The 19,726-nt window shown below is 42.9% G+C and overlaps 1 protein-coding gene across 1 annotated transcript in view; it reads left to right on the top strand.

Moving 5' to 3' along the window:
• LOC106571875 (plexin-D1) overlaps window positions 1-19,726 on the top strand; it is a 113,496-nt gene that overhangs the window by 27,781 nt on the left and 65,989 nt on the right. Inside the window, exons 8-12 of the mRNA XM_014145393.2 lie at window positions 4,966-5,065; window positions 6,276-6,374; window positions 8,481-8,573; window positions 8,738-8,831; window positions 9,660-9,817. Of these exons, the coding sequence (XP_014000868.2) occupies window positions 4,966-5,065; window positions 6,276-6,374; window positions 8,481-8,573; window positions 8,738-8,831; window positions 9,660-9,817 (544 nt within the window). The remainder of the gene's footprint in view (window positions 1-4,965; window positions 5,066-6,275; window positions 6,375-8,480; window positions 8,574-8,737; window positions 8,832-9,659; window positions 9,818-19,726) is intronic.

Raw genomic sequence — 19,726 nt, 5'->3', positions numbered from 1 at the left:
TACAGACCTATATCTATCCTACCCTGCCTTTCTAAGGTCTTCGAAAGTCAAGTAAACAAACAGATTACCAACCATTTCGAATCCCACCGTACCTTCTCCGCTATGCAATCTGGTTTCAGAGCTGGTCATGGGTGCACCTCAGCCACGTTCAAGGTCCAAAATGATATCATAACCGTCATCGATAAGAGACATTACTGTGCAGCCGTATTCGTCGACCTGGCCGAGGCTTTCGACTCTGTCAATCACCACATTATTATCGACAGACTCAACAGCCTTGGTTTCTCAAATGATTGCCTCGCCTGGTTCACCAACTACTTCTCTGATAGAGTTCAGTGTGTCAAATCGGAGGGCCTGTTGTCCGGACCTCTGGCAGTCTCTATGGGGGTGCCACAGGGTTCAATTCTCGGGCCGACTCTCTTCTCTGTATGCATCAATGATGTCGCTCTTGCTGCCGGTGATTCTCTGATCCACCTCTACGCAGACGACACCATTCTGTATACCTCTGGCCCTTCTTTGGACACTGTGTTAACTAACCTCCAGACGATCTTCAATGTCATACAACTCACCTTCCGAGGCCTTCAACTGCTCTTAAATGCAAGTAAAACTAAATGCATGCTCTTCAACCGATCACTGCCCGCACCTGCCCACCTCCAGCATCACTACTCTGGACGGTTCTGACTTAGAATATGTGGACAACTACAAATACCTAGGTGTCTGGTTAGAGTGTAAACTCTCCTTCCAGACTCACATTAAGCATCTTCAATGTCATACAACTCACCTTCCGAGGCCTTCAACTGCTCTTAAATGCAAGTAAAACTAAATGCATGCTCTTCAACCGATCACTGCCCGCACCTGCCCACCTCCAGCATCACTACTCTGGACGGTTCTGACTTAGAATATGTGGACAACTACAAATACCTAGGTGTCTGGTTAGAGTGTAAACTCTCCTTCCAGACTCACATTAAGCATCTCCAATCCAAAATTAAATCTAGAATTGGCTTCCTATTTCACAACAAAGCATCCTTCACTCATGCTGCCAAACATACCCTCGTAAAACTGACCATCCTACCGATCCTCAACTTTGGCGATGTCATTTACAAAATAGCCTCCAACACTCTACTCAACAAATTGGATGCAGTCTATCACAGTGCCATCCGTTTTGTCACCAAAGCCCCATATACTACCCACCACTGCGACCTGTATGCTCTCGTTGGCTGGCCCTCGCTTCATACTCGTCGCCAAACCCACTGGCTCCAGGTCATCTACAAGTCTCTGCTAGGTAAAGCCCTGCCTTATCTCAGCTCACTGGTCACCATAGCAGCACCCACCCGTAGCACACGCTCCAGCAGGTATATCTCACTGGTCACCCCCAAAGCTAATTCTTCCTTTGGCCGCCTTTCCTTCCAGTTCTCTGCTGCCAATGACTGGAACGAACTGCAAAAATCACTGAAGCTGGAGACTCATATCTCCTTCACTAGCTTTAAGCACCAGCACCAGCTCACAGATCACTGCAGCTGTACATAGCCCATCTAACTACTTCATCCCCATACTGTATTTATTTATTTATCTTGCTCCTTTGCACCCCAGTATCTCTACTTGCACATTCATCTTCTGCACATCTACCATTGCAGTGTTTAATGGCTATATTGTAATTACTTTGCTACCATGGCCTATTTATTGCCTTTACCTCCCTTATCCTACCTCATTTGCACATACTGTATATAAACTTTTTTCCCCTACTGTATTATTGACTGTATGTTTGTTTATTCCATGTGTAACTCTGTGTTGTTGTATGTGTCGAACTGCTTTGCTTTATCTTGGCCAGGTCGCAGTTGCAAATGAGAACTTGTTCTCAATTAGCCTACCTGTTTAAATAAAGGTGAATTAAATAAACAAAAAATGTTAAAAGTTATGAAACAATGAATACCCACAAAATGGCGGGAGAGAGCGCATTCTGGAGACGTGCCTTGTGCATCTGAGCCACAATCCCCATATTCTTGGACCATGGCATCCCCACGGCCTCCTCAGTGGTGGAAAAAGTACCCAATTGTCATACTTGAGTAAAACTAAAGATACCTTAATAGAAAATAACTGAAGTAAAAGTGAAAGTCACCCAGTAAAATACTATTTGAGTAAAAGTCTAAAAGCATTTGGTTTTAAATACAATTAATTATCAATAGTAAAAGTATAAATCATTTGAAATTCCTTATATTAGGCAAACCAAATGGCACAATGTTTTTTGTAAATTTATTAACAGATAGCCCGGCAGCACACTCCGACAATAATTTACCAACAAAGCATTTGTGTTTAGTGAGTTTGCCAGATCAGAGGCAGGGATGTTCAGAGATGACCAGGGATGTTCTCTTGATGAATGCGTGAACTGGACCATGTTCCTGTCTTGCTAAGCATTTGTATTTGTGTTTATTATGAATCCCCATTCCTGGGGTCCTGCAAAATTAAGGCAGTTTATACAATTTTAAAAACATTATAATACATTCACAGATTTCACAACACACTGTGCCCTCAGGCATTCAAAATGTAAGAAGTACTTTGGGTGTCAGGGAAAATGTATATGGTGTAAAAAGTACATTATTTTATTTCGGAATTTAGTGGAGTAAAAGTAAAAGTTGTCTAAACTATAAATAGTCAAGTAAAGTACAGATACGCCCCAGAAATTACTTGAGTAATAGGCTACTTGAAAGTATTTTTTACTTTAAAGTTCTTTACACCACTGGGCCTCCTCAATGGATTAGTCCACTGAGACAGGCCAAATCACACAGGTGTCTCGTGTGCCATGAAAATAAGTGTTTTATTTGCGACTGTACGACGAAAAAAATTGAATGTTTTCAATACAGACCCCTTCTGTCATAAAGGCACCAAGACCTTATGAAAGTTGCACAGTATACCTTTAATCTTGTAATAAATCAAATCTATTGATACCCAATTTGACATTTCTGCCATTCAGTATCAACATTTCCAAGCAAACAAAAACAGGGATAAGAATCTGTAGACCTGCTGAGGTAAAATAAATAAATCAAATCTAGTGAATCTAATAAATCAAATCATACTCGTTGCCAGAATTCAGCCAGCCTTCAGAAGATCATAACATATGCAAATATGACCCCTTTTGTGTTTTACACTTCCAGCAGACTAATTACATTTCTGAATGCATGATATTCAGTTTCACTGGCATGTAGAATATTCGATGGATGGTCTTAAACTGCAGTAATTGATGTCTGAGATGATATGAACATGAATGGGCATTCAAACATATATGTATCCATTCATCATCATCAATATTGTGCTGTGTACTGACTGTGCACCATGACAGAGTAGCCTGTAGAGCTGTTTATACTGTGTCAGTGTGAAAAGTAGGGAATTAGCTAAGGAAACTGACAGATCAATAACGTTACATTGCTATTCAGACTCTAATAAAAACTCACATTACGCTGTCAAAAAACGTCAGTATATTCGTCTTCAATTGTTTGGCTACTGGTTTCATTGTTTGATTCAGGTCTAGTGGGATTGAGGCAAAAATAATACATACAGTTAGTCAGCAAGCTAGCTAACGTTAGCCAACTTTTGGCTAGCTCTAATGGTACATTACTGCCCGAAAACTAGCCAAGTTAATTTACTTCTGTTGAAACGGGACAAAAAGATTTCCATGCACACAACAGCTGTTAGATACTGCTACCTGACAGATAGTTAGAGGCTAGAGCTGAACTGGCTATGGCAGCTACTAGCTAGTTCATTCTCTTCAGACAGAACTTCAGTCGAGAGGGGATTGAACATTAGCTAACGTTACATGTCAGTTACACTACTAGCTCAGCACTGGTAATAAATTATTTCTTCCTTTTAGTCTAATCAACAGTTACCTCGACAGCTACATCAGTCAAATAAAGAGTAGCCAGTTTCTGCTCTGCTTGCTTTTACAACTCTGAAAAAAAGGGGCAATACACAGAGAGAGCCGCTGCAGACAGTAGCACTGTGCTGGTCAGTCACTTGTCCGCATGATCTGTGGTGTCTGCATGGTCCTAAAGCACACCATTGCTGCTTTTTTTGTATTGCAGTGCAATGATAAAACTGGGGGGGACAAAAATATAAATGTCCCCGACCCCAGTGAAAGTTGAGCCCCTGATTCTCCCTAACAGCTTTCTCCTTGACAGAGACTCAGAGTGTGTGTTGAACCACAGTGCTCACTGAGAGGCCTGAGAGTAAGAGCTCATCTGTGTGTTCAATGTGTGAGGGTCAGGGGTGGGTTTTCAGGATGACTCTATATGACGAGCAGTGTGAGAGAGGGAGAGCGGGGGTGTGTGTTTCTGTGTATGTGTTTGTGAGTGAGAGTACTTTAGCTAAAACAAAAAAGCTGCCTGATAAGAGTCCCTGGAGTGGGTCGTCTGCTTCTAATCACCCTCCCCCACACACACCCAGCAAATCACGTTCCTACAAACCCCTTCATCTCCCCTCTCTTAAATGGCAAGCTGGCACCCCTTCTCCCATGGTTGTTACGAGATAGACAGGGTATCACTGAAGGCGCTATCACTCCTGGTGTGGGGACATCTGTCTTCCACCCACAGGCAATAGAGTGACACACAGTGGAGGGGTTCTTATTTGGGCTGCTATCTGGGAAAACACTCACACGCATGCACACAGCTCTATCAGGGATTCCTGCCTTTACAGAGCTCCTCGTGAATAGTGGAACTCGATGTTTAGTATCTTCTCTCGTAGCCAGTGTAACCCTGTTTGACCTTGCATGTTGCTTCGTCCACTGTGTTTACTACAGGTTCCAGGTCTCACGTGTGTGTGTTTGGCCAGCTGATTCAAATAATCAAAGCTTCATGATTATTTGAATCATCTGTTTAGTGCTAGGGCAAAAAACTAAACGTGCAGCCCTTGGGGTCCCGAGGACTGAGTTTGGGAAACGCTGGTCTAACCCTTATCTATGTGTGTTCTCCTGTGTGTCAGATGTATCAGCTGTCTGAGCACCAGGTGGAGGTGTTACTGGGACCAGGACAGCCACTCTTGCCTCTCCTCTAAAGACGACTCCAAACATAGCCTGCTAGAGGTGAGTTAGCCCTCTGTTAAACCACTCCAGTCAGAAACACTGTCTAGTTTAGAAGTAGCTCTATTAGTTACAGATCGAGGATCCATTCCCCACTAGTCCTAACCTTAAACATTAGCGGGGAAGATGTCAAACTAAACCCTAGATCAATGGCAACCAATCAAAAGCTCCTATGATGACCTCAGTCCATTCTGATTTGGCCTCATGTAACATTCCGGCCAGTCATACCAGGTTAAAGCTATCTTACTGTTGTCAGCCATTTTTGAAACAGCCCATAAAACACAGGGAGACATGGTTAACAGACTCCTAATGAGATAATGGGCCATGTTAAAGCCTCTCTGACCTTCTCAGAGCTCTCTCTCCCAGTTCTTCATGGTGGTGGCTTTTGATAGGCCCTCTGGAAGCAGTGTGAAGAATAGGCTCACTGTTTCACCGTTTTTCCTGTCTACTGTACAGTGTCGTATAATGGTGCCCTGGTGTATAGTTAGTGTGTATGGTGCCAGAGTGGGAGCTGCTTTCATCTGAAAATGTTTGTTAGTAATGATGTCCAAATCTGGCATGGAGGACTGATCTCAATATTAAAACTCTTTTGAGATATAAAAATCTCAGTCAAACTTTAATTGTTGTGAGAACAGCTATCCCTTTAAGTATTGTTATGTTACGGCAGGACATGCTCGTTATGTTCATTGAAGCTATCACTACCCCTTAGATACACTACTCACCTCCTATGAGCATACCTAGGTTCTGACAGCATCACTGCTGTGGTACAGCCAGCCACCCCTCTCTCATACTGCCTTTGGTGTTAGAGAAGCAAAGTCGCCCTGCCACTGTTTGGATCCCCACACACAGTCTGATCGAGTCCATAAAAACTGGTGTACTCTGAAGGAGTGTGGTTAGGTGAGTCAGAGTGAGCTTGGCTCTGTTAGTCTGTTAGCTGGACATAACATTTTCTAAGTCTGGTTTTCTGTGTTGAGCCCCATCCTGCCATTATTCTGCCATCGTTGCCTTCCGGTGTGCCTGTTTTTCTAATCCCTCACCACCCTTCCATTTTAGGCTGTTGTTTCACTCTGAGCAGAGCAGAGCTTAACCCTCTCATTTCCTCCTCCTCCTCTCAGCAACATAAACAGGACAGGTATTTTTGGAAGCGGATGTCTGCAGGGGAACCATTGTTTTCTTTAACCCCTGAGTGTGTGTGTCACTTCCTGTCCCCCAGAATGCTGCTTTCTGTCCAAGTCTTGTGGCAGAGAATGTTGGACCTTCACCCTCGGGGATGACCCAGAACTTCACCCTGTTCCTAGTCAACGTGGTACAGGTACAATATACAGTAGCCCCTGTTAGATACTATACTAAATGTGGTACAGCCAGATAGGAGTGATTTAGAGGGAGATTCGTGGGAATGATAGTGAACCCCTCAGTGGTTGCTCTTTGGGAATGAGCTGAGACATCTGCAGTGACTGCATGGAAGAGGTTAGAATCAGAATGATGAATGGCTTTATCTCCTCACTTATTTGAAACACCTTTTAGCTGTCTGTTCCCACCAGGTTCTCTGATATCTTATCTCTCAGTAGATATACAGGCATTCACAGACATATGGAGACATTCAAAGAACACATAGCAATCTTTAGTACTATTTGCCCTATCTTTTCCCTTTCAGACACTTTTTACCTTCAGACACTGATCTCAGATCAGTCTGTATAACCCAAATCCTAACCTCAATTTATTGGAGGAAAAAAGTGATGAGGGTCTGACTCTGTTAGCTTGTGACATTCCATCTCTGACTAGTTGCCAGGTCTGGTCAGTCATAACCATAACCCTGTGCCCTTTCACACAGTCTCTGACTGGGTTTCTATGGCGACAGACAGTTAGTCAGAAATACACACAAAAACACACACATGCACACACACACACAGTTTAATTGGCATAGATATAATCAACCTTTGATAGCTGTTATTATTTAATTTCAGTTCTTTTAACAATGTCATCAGCTTTGCTGTGAGTCAGATGTATATGTGTTGTAAAGTATAGAAAAGGAGGTCTCATACTACAGTGGGAAGACCAAACTAGCTTGACCTGGCATTCCTTGCTATTATTTAGCTTGTTTAAACATGGCTCTATGCCTCAAATTGGCATATAGTCTATCTGGGGCAAAGAATGCAATGACTATTCAGAGAAGATCTCTATGAATCAGGGGAACGTTGTCGAAAGCAGAAGGGAAATTAAAACTGTTATGTGAAAGGGTAAATGTTTTACAGTTCAAACACCACAGTCATATACTTTTTTTAAATATATTTTTTTAGCCTTTATTTAGCAAGTCAGTTAAGAACAAATTCTTATTTACAATGACTGCCTACCCCAGCCAAACCCGGATGACGCTGGGCAAATTGTGCACCGCCCTATGGGACTCCCAATCATGGCCAGATGTGATGCAGCCTGGATTCGAACCAGGTTCTGTAGTGACGCCTCTTGCACTGAGATGCAGTGCCTTACATTGCTGTGCCACTAGGGAGCCTGAGTGACTTATTCTGGCCTATTATAACCTGTTAAATCAATCCATATGTAACTGTATATACATACCTTATGACTGACTACAAGCACTTTGAATAGATTGACTGCACTTCTCTTCCTGACGTGTACACTATTACACACAAAATGTGTGGTCGTATCTCCTGATGTTTTGGCTGAAATGTGAATTCATAGTAAACCCAGATGAGTTGCTGAGGTAGGGGACTTTACCGTCCAGATGTTGATGAATATGATGAATTATAAATGGATTCTAAATTCTGCCTGGCAGGGACAATTGTCCTGGGCTATTTAGATGTTTTGCATTCCTCCCTTCCCAGGGTTGTCAATGGTTACCAACTATTTAGGAGGACAGAGTTCTCTCCCAGCCAGGTCCTTGTTATTGTTTCTCATATGACACTCTATTCCCTACATAGTGCATGTACATTCATGAACCAATTAACATTAGCCCTGATGGACTAATAAGTATGTTAGCTCAACCAAAAGAAACAGCCACCATTCTGATAATGGAACTAGAACAAGTGCACACTCTGAATAAAGAGACACTATTTGTAGCTCCAAAATGAACTATTGGGAAAATATGGAGTTTTCTGGGTGCCAGGCTGTTGCTTTTGCTAACTTGTCGCTTTCTTGACAATGTTCTCTTGCCAATGTTTGGCATGACATTTCCAAAGCAGTTGGCTGAAGAAGAAGCAGATTGGCATCTAAGCTGCAGGACTAGATAGGATGAGGAAAGTAATGACATAACAAGATGTGTAAAGGTAATATACAGTATCCCAAAATGTGTCCCCATAAACCCTGTTTCCCTGGGTGATGTCAGACTGTGCCTCCCCTCTGATTGGTTTATAAATGAAATGTTGTTGCCATGACGACATGGCTGTATTGTTTTGTTCCTTAGGGGGAGGAGCTAGAGTGTGACTTTGGGAACGAGCAGCGGTATGATTCCCGATGGCTGGAGGACAGCTCAGGGGTCAAGTGCCCTGGAGTGACAGTGAGTACAACCAATCATGTTCCAAGAGTAGCTGTCACGCATCACAATCTTTGTAAAGGGCCAATAAGAAATAAGCTGTTTAGTGTATGGCCAATTGAAGCCATGCTTACTGGTAGTGTATGGTGAAATGGCCGATCAGCGGGCTTGTCTCTCTTACCATATAGCTAACCACTGTGGAGAGGAGTCAGGTGTTTCAGCTCAGTCTGCGTAGAAAGGGACACCTGGACAAATACATCGACAGCCCTAAACCCATGACAGGTATGAGTGCATGCACGCACACACACACATTTGTTTTACTATCCTTGTGTGGACCAAAACATTTATTCCCATTCAAAATCTTATTTTCCCTAAACTTAACCCTAACACCAAACCCCTAACCCTAAACCTAACCCTATTTCCTAAACCTAACACTTATTCTAACCCTAACCCTAAACATAACCCCTAAAATAGCCTCTTTCCTTGTGGGGACCCGAATTATCCTTGTTTTGCTATCTTTGCGAGGACTTCTGTTACCCACAAGGATAGTAAAACCACACACACACACACACACACACACACACACACACACACACACACACACACACACACACACACACACACACACACACACACACACACACACACACACACACACACACACACACACACACACACACACACACACACACACTCCCAGATGCCAGTATATTCTCAAAGTTATTAGGCCATGTGTTTACCATGTGAGCCCTTAGAGCAGAAGAACAGCCCTGGCCCACAGCCAGAAAAACGGCATACTTTATTACAAGATTGATGCTTCATACCGTGCTCAGTCATCAAAACACACACACAAGCGCACATGATTTCTCTATGGGAGGTGCTGGAACATGAACATGCTCATCTGTTTCTCTTTCTTTCTGTTCATATGTCTTTCCTCTCAGTTTTTCAGGGTTTATTTATATTATGTTGAAAATATTTTTTATCCAAAGCATCTGACATAGGTTCAGTATAATATATTCAGCCCATACGGTTACGTGATGTAGCCTGTATGTTGCTAGCCTGCTGTATTGTAATAATAAAACCCTCTCCCTCCCCCTCTTTCTCTCTCAGTGGAGGTGTATAACTGTGGGGTGGGCATTGGGGACTGTTCCCAGTGTTGGGGACGTGAGAACCTGGGACATCTGTGTGGCTGGTGTGACAACAGCTGTAGACCCAGGAATGACTGCCAGTATATGAATAGCCAGTGTCCTGACCCCGAGATCACCAAGGTAGGAATACACACACACTAGTCTGATAGATACTGAAACTATACTCTAGTGTACAATGGTTCTTCCTTTAAAGTTGTGTCATACTGCAGCACACCTTGCGGGCTGCCGCAGAATTCTATTGTACTTTATTTAAGTGTCAGCCATTGTTGCCATTAATGCTAGTTAGTGCTAGTTTGACCACCAGAGGGAATCTTTGAGAAGCATTTGGCAGTTTTTAATATTGGCTGTACCTTTTTTTGTGAGAACATAGTATATGGGATTGATTTTAAGAAATGTAGCTTAATTAATTTTATTAAGATTATGGTGTTTCTATTCCAAGGAAAATGAAAAACAAAACACTAAATATGGCGCTGTACAACGTGACCGGTTGGGAGTAGGCTGTCCAAGAGAAAAATAATCCTAACATTTCCACACCCTAATTGTAGGCTAACCAATACCCAAACAGAGATTTTGTGAAAATAAAAATCTCATTGATTTATCAAGACCAGTCCCATGCTTGTCTCAGAGCAGCGTGAAACGGTGCTGAAATAGTTGACCACACGCAGGTAGGCTATTGCTTCAAATCCTATAATAACAATTGGATGACTTTGGGTGTTCCAGTAAGCAACAATTTATTTCCTTCATTAGCCTACTTTATTCTGAAAAATTCATCCGTAACTCTGCCAAGCCTACAAGCAAAGATGAACTGGTGAAGGCCATCAAGACGTTTTGGCTTGAGAAACTGATTGTTATTTTATGAACGAAAGCATAAAGATGTTGATGAGCAGTTACTCTGTAAATCTTTAGAGTACTTAAGCATCAAATACATTGCAAGTTGGGAGGGATTTTCACACCTACAGTAGCCAGGCTATTAAACTAATCGTTGGATAACAGATCGGCTCTCGGAACTCATTAAGAGGCGGCTTCTATCTTCAATATGCTTTAAATGCCACAATGTCACAAATAATTGAACACACACAACATGAGCAGATTAACTTGGTAAAAAATGATGATATTTTGGAGAAGATTTCATTTCAAATGACCAAAAGTGAGCGATTGTAATCTGAATAAAGGGAAAAATGCCATTTTTGAACATGGGGTGAGACATTCTTACTAATTTGTAAATAAAGACAGTTTGTTCTATAGAATTATTTATTGCGGTTTTTAGAGGGAGAGAAACCAAAAGCCCACCATGCCTATTTTTCAAAAATCATCAGTCCACATGTCAAGTGAAATTCCCGCATTGTATTTACCCAAGTTCTCTCTTAAGTCTAGAACCACTGACAGTTGTTGTTGTTGTTGTTGCCTGATGCAGGACTCTAGTGCCAGAGGAGAGACTCTCAGAAAACACCTCCATTAATTGCCACAGTTTAGACTACTGTAATGACTCCCTGATGAAGGAAATCAAATCAAATCAAAGTTTATTTGTCACATGTGCCTTACAGAGAAATGCTTACTTACAGGCTCTAACCAACAGTGCAATTTCAAAAGAAAATGTTTTAAGTATTAGGTGAACAATAGGTAAGTAAAAAAATTAAAACAACAGTAAAAAGACAGTGAAAAATAACAGTAGCGAGGCTAAATACAGGCATGATAAACAGAGAGTAGCAGTAGCATAAAAGAGGGGTTGGCGGGTAGTGGGTGGCGGGACACAATGCAGATAGCCCGGTTAGCCAAAGTGCGGGGGCACTGGTTGGTTGGGCTAATTGAGGTAGTATGTGCATGAATGTATAGTTAAAGTGATTATGCATATATGATAAACAGAGAGTAGCAGCAGCGTAAAAGAGGAGTTTGGGGGGGGGGGGCACACAATGCAAATAGTCCGGGTAGCCATTTGATTACCTGTTCAAGAGTCTTATGGCTTGGGGGTAAAAACTCTTGAGAAGCCTTTTTGTCCTAGACTTGGCACTCCGGTACCGCTTGCCATGCTGTAGTAGAGAGAACAGTCTATGACTGGGGTGGCTGGGGTCTTTGATAATTTTATAGGGCCTTCCTCTGACATCGCCTGGTGTAGAGGTCCTGGATCCCAGGCAGCTTAGCCACAGTGATGTACTGGGCCGTACGCACTACCCTCTGTGGTGCCTGTGGAGGCCGAGCAATTGCCGTACCAGGCAGTGATGCATCCAGTCAGGATGCTCTCGATGTTGCAGCTGTAGAACCTTTTGAGGATCTCACGACCCATGCCAAATCTTTTTTGTTTCCTGAGGGGGAATAGGCTTTGTCATGCCCTCATCACGACTGTCTTGGTGTGTTTGGACCATTCTAGTTTGTTGCTGATGTGGACACCAAGGAACTTGAAGCTCTCAACCTGCTCCACTACAACCCCATCGATGAGAATGGGGGCATGCTCTTCCTGTAGGGGACATCCTTTTGGGGACATCCTTTGGGGACATCCTTTTCCTGTAGTCCACAATCATCTCCTTAGTCTTGGTTACGTTGAGGGATAGGTTGTTATTCTGGCACCACCCGGCCAGGTCTCTGACCTCCTCCCTGTAGGCTGCCTCGTCGTTGTCGGTGATCAGGCCTATCACTGTTGTGTCGTCTGCAAACTTAATGATGGTGTTGGAGTTGTGCCTGGCCATGCAGTTGTGGGTGAACAGGGAGTAGAGGAGGGGACAGAGCATGCACCCCTGAGGGGCTCAAGTGTTGAGGATCAGCGTGGCAGATGTGTTGCTACCTACCCTCACCACCTGGGGGCGGCCCGTCAGGAAGTCCAGGATCCAGTTGCAGAGGGAGGTGTTTAGTCCCAGGATCCTTAGCTTAGTGATGAGCTTTGAGGGTACTATGGTGTTGAACGCTGAGCTGTAGTCAATGAATAGCATTCTCACGTAGGTGTTCATTTGTCCAAGTGGGAAAGGGCAGTGTGGAGTGCAATAGAGATTGCATCATCTGTGGATCTGTTTGGACGGTATGCAAATTGGAGTGGGTTTAGGGTTTCTGGGATAATGGTGTTGATGTGAGCCATTACCAGCCTTTCAAAGGACTTCATGTCTATGGACGTGAGTGCTATGGGTCTGTAGTCATTTAGGCAGGTGGCCTTTGTGTTCTTGGGCACAGGGACTATGGTGATTTGCTCAAAACATGTTGGTAATACAGACTTAATCAGGGACATGTTGAAAATATTGCCCGCAATCCATGGCTTCTGGTTGGTGCATCGAGGACGACGTCCTCGATGCACTTATTGATAAAGCCAGTGACTGATGTGGTGTACTCCTCAATGCCATCGGAAGAAACCTGGAACATGTTCCAGTCTGTGATAGCAAAACAGTCCTGTAGTTTAACATCTGCTTCATCTGACCACTTTTTTATAGACCGAGTCACTGGTGCTTCCTGCTTTAATTTTTGCTTGTAAGCAGGAATCAGGAGGACAGAGCTGTGGTCGGATTTACCAAATGGAGGGCGAGGGAGAGCTTTGTAGGCGTCTCTGTGTGTGGAGTACAGGTGATCTAGAATTTTTTTTCCCTCTGGTTGCACATTTAACATGTTGATAGAAATTTGGTAGAACTGATTTCAGTTTCCCTGCATTAAAGTCTCCGGCCACTAGAAGCACCGCCTCTGGGTGAGCGGTTTCCTGTTTGCTTATTTCCTTATACAGCTGACTGAGTGCGGTTTTAGTGCCAGCATCTGTCTGTGGCTGTAAATAAACAGCCACGAAAAGTATAGCTGAAAACTCTCTAGGCAAATAGAGTGGTCTGCATTTTATCACAAGATACTTTTTGTACTGTTAATGTGACCTATAATGTGAACAATTCAATTGAAAAACAAACTGAAATCTTTGAGGGGGAAAAATTAAAAATTAAAACCTTACAATAACCTGGTTGCATAAGTGTGCAAACCCTCTTATAACTGGGGATGTGGCTGTGTTCAGAATTAACCAATCACATTCAAACTCATGTTAAATAGAAGTCATTACACACCTGCCATCATTTAAAGTGACTCTGATTAATCACAAATAAAGTTCAGCTGTTCTAGTAGGATTTTCCTGACATTTTCTTAGTTTGCATCTCAGAGCAAAAGCCATGGTCCGCAGAGAGCTTCCAAAGCATCAGAGGGATCTCATTGTTGAAAGATATCAGTCAGGAGAAGGGTACAAAAGAATTTCCAAAGCATTACATATACCATGGATCACAGTGAAGACAGTCATCATCAAGTGGAGAAAATATGGCACCACAGAGACATTACCAAGAACTGGACGTCCTTCCAAAATGTATGAAAAGACGAGAAGAAAACTGGTCAGGGAGGCTTCCAAGAGGCCTACAGCAACATTAAAGGAACTGCAGGAATTTCTGGCAAGTACTGGCTGTGTTCTACATGTAACAACAATCTCCCGTATTCTTCATATGAATGGGCTCTGGGGTAGGGTGGCAAGACGGAAGCCTTTTCTTACAATGAAAAACATCCAAGCCCGGCTGAAGTTTGCAAAAACAAACATCAAGTCCCCCAAAAGCACGTGGGAAAATGTGTTATGGTCTGATGAAACCACGGTTGAACTTTTTGGCCATAATTCCAAAAGGTATGTTTGGCGCAAAAACAACACTGCACATCACCCAAAGAACACCATACCCACAGTGAAGCATGGTGGTGGCAGCATCATGCTTTGGGGCTGTTTTTCTTCAGCTGGAACCGGGGCCTTAGTCAGGGTGGAGGGAATTATGAACAGTTCCAAATACCAGGCAATTTTGGCACAAAACCTTCAGGCGTCCGTTAGAAAGCTGAAGATGAAGAGGAAGTTCACCTTTCAGCACGACAACGACCCAAAGCACACATCCAAATCCACGAAAGCATGGCTTCACCAGAAGAAGATTAACATTTTGGAATGGCCCAGCCAGAGCCCATACCTGATTCCAATTGAACATCTCTGGGGTGATCTGAAGAGTGCTGTGCACAGGAGATGTCCTCGCAATCTGACAGATTTGGAGCGCTTTTGCAAAGAAGAGTGGGCAAATATTGCCACATAAAGATGTGCCATGCTAATAGACTCCTACCCAAAAAGACTGAGTGTTGTAATAAAATCAAAAGGTGCTTCAACAAAGTATTAGTTTAAGGGTGTGCACACTTATGCAACCAGGTAATTGTGAGTTTTTTATTTTTTCCCCTCAAAGATTTCAGTTTGTTTTTCAATTGAATTGTTCACGTTATAGGTCACATTAAAGGTGGAAAAAGTTCTGACATGATTTATCTTTGTCTCATTATTTTACATCACAAAAACCTGGCATTTTAACAGGGGTGTGTAGACTTTTTAAATTCACTGTAAGTGTCACAAAACTGTTAAAATCAGAGGACTCAAAAAATACTGTGAAATGTTTAGGGAGCAAGTGGGTAAAATTGACTGGACACCTGTGGATAGTGTAGGGTAGACAGTGCCTGGAAAGCCTTTAAATGTAGATTCCTTGATGTGGTGAATGTGATGGCTCCCATTTGATGGGTCAGGGAAGGCAGAGCTCTAGCCCTTGGTTTAATCGTGAGATTCTAGAATCTATCCAAGCAAGGAATAAGGCCTTTAAGAAATGTAAGACCTCTCAAGAGCAGCCTGATTTTATTATTGGACTGAACATCAGGGGGGAGATGGTATATGAAAAAGCAGAGTTTGCCAATGAATTCAACTCTTTTTTTACTTCTGTTGCCAGCAAACTGGTTAGCAAGCTGCCCACCAGTTCTGGTTTGTATGGAAACAACCAAGTCAATAAGTATTATGTAGAGTTAGGGGTTCAGCCAAACTCTTTTTCCTTTGCAAAGGTAGCAACAGCCAAAATAGTCAGTATGCTAGCAGAGCTTAAATGCTACAAAGCCACAGGCCTGGATAATATTCATGCAAGGTTTCTTATAGATTCTGCTGAGAAGATTGTCCCTTGTATTTCACATATCGTTAATCTGTCTCTTGAACAAGGCATCTTTCCAAGGGACATGAAACAGGCTAAAGTTATACCTCTGTATAAGAAGTGGATAAAGTCTGACCTTGGGCATTATAAGCCTGTATCTATTCTCAGTATAACATCAAAGATCCTGGAGAGAGTTGTACATGAGCAAATGTATTCATATGTCAACAAACAAAATCTAATGTATGATTTTCAGTTGGGTTTTAGAAAAACATACTCCACTGATTCATGTCTACTTTACTTGACTGACTTCATCAGGAAAGAGATTGTTGAGGGAAATCTCTGTGGAATGTACTGCTTGACCTACAAAAGGCCATACAGTTAACCACTGTCTCCTAATCTCCAAACTGGAGGCATTGGTGTTAAGCAGTGTCCTTCTAGGCTGGGTAAAGTCCTATTTATCAGGTAGGGAGCAAGTAGTAGAGGTTAATGGTTCACGGTCTCAGGCAAAACTAATGAGTTGTGGTGTTCCGCAGGGGAGCGTGCTTGGGCCTCTACTGTTTTTACTGTATATTAACGCTATGAAAGATGCTTGTTCTTGCCGTATTTTCCTTAATGCGGATGACTCTAAACTTCTGGTGTCTCACAAAGTAAAACTATGTTGGAGAGAATACTTAGCACAGAGCTTACTAACATTAGCAAATGGCTTGGAGATAATAAGCTATTTCTGCACGTAGGGAAAACTGAGGCAATTATTTTTGGATCCAGACCTAAATTGACCTACATTGAGTAGGTCAAATCAAATCAGAGTGGAGTTAGGTTAGGTAGGTCCTCTGAAATCAGAGTGGAGTTAGGTGAGGTGCTGACTACTAAAACCTCTGTTAGCTACCTGGGATGTATTATTGATGGAAGCTTGGGAGGTGTGAGCATGGCCAATAAAGTGCTAGGGAAGGTTAATCCCAGGACTACGTTTTTGGCTAGAAAGTCCAAGCTGTTTGATAAGGACTCCATGAAAGTGCCAAGCCACTGCCCTCATTCAATGCAATTTTGACTACGCTAGTACTTCCTGGTTTCGGGGCTTATCTAAGCTTATAGGCAGGAGCTGCTTTCAGGTACTAAACTGGCTGTCTGTTGAGGCTAGGGTGTCCTAGATTAGACAAGGTTTGGTTTACAGGAGTATTTATGGTTCTGCTCCCAAATATCGAACTGATTACTTTCCCTGTGTTAGGGATGCACACAATCACAGCACCAGATGTGGTTTAGGTGTGTTTATACAGGTTCAGGAGTAGTGCTGAGTAGAGGTCAACCGATTATGATTTTTCAACACTGATACCGATTATTGGAGGACCAAAAACCGCCTCTACCGATTAATTGGCCGATTTTTATATATATATATATATTTATTTATAAATACTGCTCAAAAAAATAAAGGGAACACTAAAATAACACATCCTAGATCTGAATGAATGAAATAATCTTATTAAATACTTTTTTCTTTACATAGTTGAATGTGCTGACAACAGAATCACACAAAAGTAATCAATGGAAATCCAATTTATCAACCCATGGAGGTCTGGATTTGGAGTCACACTCAAAATTAAAGTGGAAAACCACACTACAGGCTGATCCAACTTTGATGTAATGTCCTTAAAACAAGTCAAAATGAGGCTCAGTAGTGTGTGTGGCCTCCACGTGCCTGTATGGCCTCCCTACAATGCCTGGGCATGCTCCTGATGAGGTGGCAGATGGTCTCCTGAGGGATCTCCTCCCAGACCTGGACCAAAGCATCCGCCAACTCCTGGACAGTCTGTGGTGCAACGTGGCGTTGGTGGATGGAGTGAGACATGATGTCCCAGATGTTCTCAATTGGATTCAGGTCTGGGGAACGGGCGGGCCAGTCCATAGCATCAATGCCTTCCTCTTGCAGGAACTGCTGACACACTCCAGCCACATGAGGTCTAGCATTGTCTTGCATTAGGAGGAACCCAGGGCCAACCGCACCAGCATATGGTCTCACAAGGGGTCTGAGGATCTCATCCCGGTACCTAATGGCAGTCAAGGCTACCTCTGGCGAGCACATGGAGGGCTGTGCGGCCCCCCAAAGAAATGCCACCCCACACCATGACTGACCCACCGCCAAACCGGTCATGCTGGAAGATGTTGCAGGCAGCAGAACGTTCTCCACGGCGTCTCCAGACTCTGTCACGTCTGTCACATGTGCTCAGTGTGAACCTGCTTTCATCTGTGAAGAGCACAGGGCGCCAGTGGCGAATTTGCCAATCTTGGTGTTCTCTGGCAAATGCCAAACGTCCTGCACGGTGTTGGGCTGTAAGCACAACCCCCACCTGTGGACGTCGGGCCCTCATACCAACCTCATGGAGTCTGTTTCTGACCGTTTGAGCAGACACATGCACATTTGTGGCCTGCTGGAGGTCATTTTGCAGGGCTCTGGCAGTGCTCCTCCTGCTCTTCCTTGCACAAAGGCGGAGGTAGCGGTCCTGCTGCTGGGTTGTTGCCCTCCTACGACCTCCTCCACGTCCCCTGATGTACTGGCCTGTCTCCTGGTAGCGCCTCCATGCTATGGACACTACGCTGACAGACACAGCAAACCTTCTTGCCACAGCTCGCATTGATGTGCCATCCTGGATGAGCTGCACTACCTGAGCCACTTGTGTGGGTTGTAGACTCCGTCTCATGCTACCACTAGAGTGAAAGCACCGCCAGCATTCAAAAGTGACCAAAACATCAGCCAGGAAGCATAGGAACTGAGAAGTGGTCTGTGGTCACCCCCTGCAGAACCACTCCTTTATTGGGGGTGTCTTGCTTATTGCCTATAATTTCCACCTGTTGTCTATTCCATTTGCACAACAGCATGTGAAATTTATTGTCAATCAGTGTTGCTTCCTAAGTGGACAGTTTGATTTCACAGAAGTGTGATTGACTTGGAGTTACATTGTGTTGGTATAATGACAATTACAACAATACTGAATGAATAATGAATACTTGTATTTTAACTTAATATAATACACATAAAATCTATTTAGTCTCAAATAAATAATGAAACATGCTCAATTTGGTTAAAATAATACAAAAATGCAGTGTTGGAGAAGAAAGTAAAAGTGCAATATGTGCCATGTAAAAAAGCTAACGTTTAAGTTCCTTCCTCAGAACATGTGAAAGCTGGTGGTTCAATATTCCCAGTTCTTCAATATTCCCAGTTAAGAAGTTTTAGGTTGTAGTTATTATAGGAATTATGACACGTTGACTATTTCTCTCAATACCATTTGTATTTCCTATACCTTTGACTGTTGGATGTTCTAATAGGCACTTTAGTATTGCCAGCCTAATCTCAGGAGTTGATAGGCTTGTAAATCATAAACAGCGCTGTGAATCAAGTATTGCTAAGAGCTGCTGGCAAACGCTGTAAAGTTTGAATGAATGCTTACGAGCCTGCTGCTACCTACCACCGCTCAGTCAGACTGCTCTATCAAATATCAAATCATAGACTTAATTACAATATAATAAACACAGAAATACGAGCCTTTAAAATCTGGAACATTTGTTCGCAACGAGCCAGGCGGCCCAAACTGTTGCATATACCCTGACTCTGCGATGAATGAACGCAAGAGAAGTGACACAATTTCCCTAGTTAATATTGCCTGCTAACATGAATTTCTTTTAACTAAATATGCAGGTTTAAAAAAATATCCTTCTGTGTATTGATTTTAAGAAAGGCATTGATGTTTATGGTTAGGTACATTCGTGCAAAGATTGTGCTTTTTTCGCGAATGGGCTTTTGTTAAATCATCACCCGTTTGGCGAAGTAGGCTGTGATTCGATGATAAATTAGCAGGTACCGCATTGATTATATGCAATGCAGGACAAGCTAGTTAACCTAATAATATCATCAACCAGGTGTAGTTAACTAGTGATTATGTGAAGATTGATTGTTTTTTATAAGATCAGTTTAATGCTAGCTAGCAACTTAGCTTGTCTCCTTGCTGCACTCGCATAACAGGTGGTCAGCCTGCCACACAGTTTCCTCGTGGAATGCAATCGGCCATAATCAGCATCTAAAAATGCCTATTACCGATTGTTATGAAAACTTGTAATT

The sequence above is a fragment of the Salmo salar genome, chromosome ssa15 (genome assembly GCF_905237065.1).
Source record: "Salmo salar chromosome ssa15, Ssal_v3.1, whole genome shotgun sequence".
Taxonomy (NCBI): domain Eukaryota; kingdom Metazoa; phylum Chordata; class Actinopteri; order Salmoniformes; family Salmonidae; genus Salmo; species Salmo salar.
The sequence above is the reverse complement of the archived record's forward strand: the minus strand, read 5'-3'. Positions and strand labels throughout refer to the sequence as shown.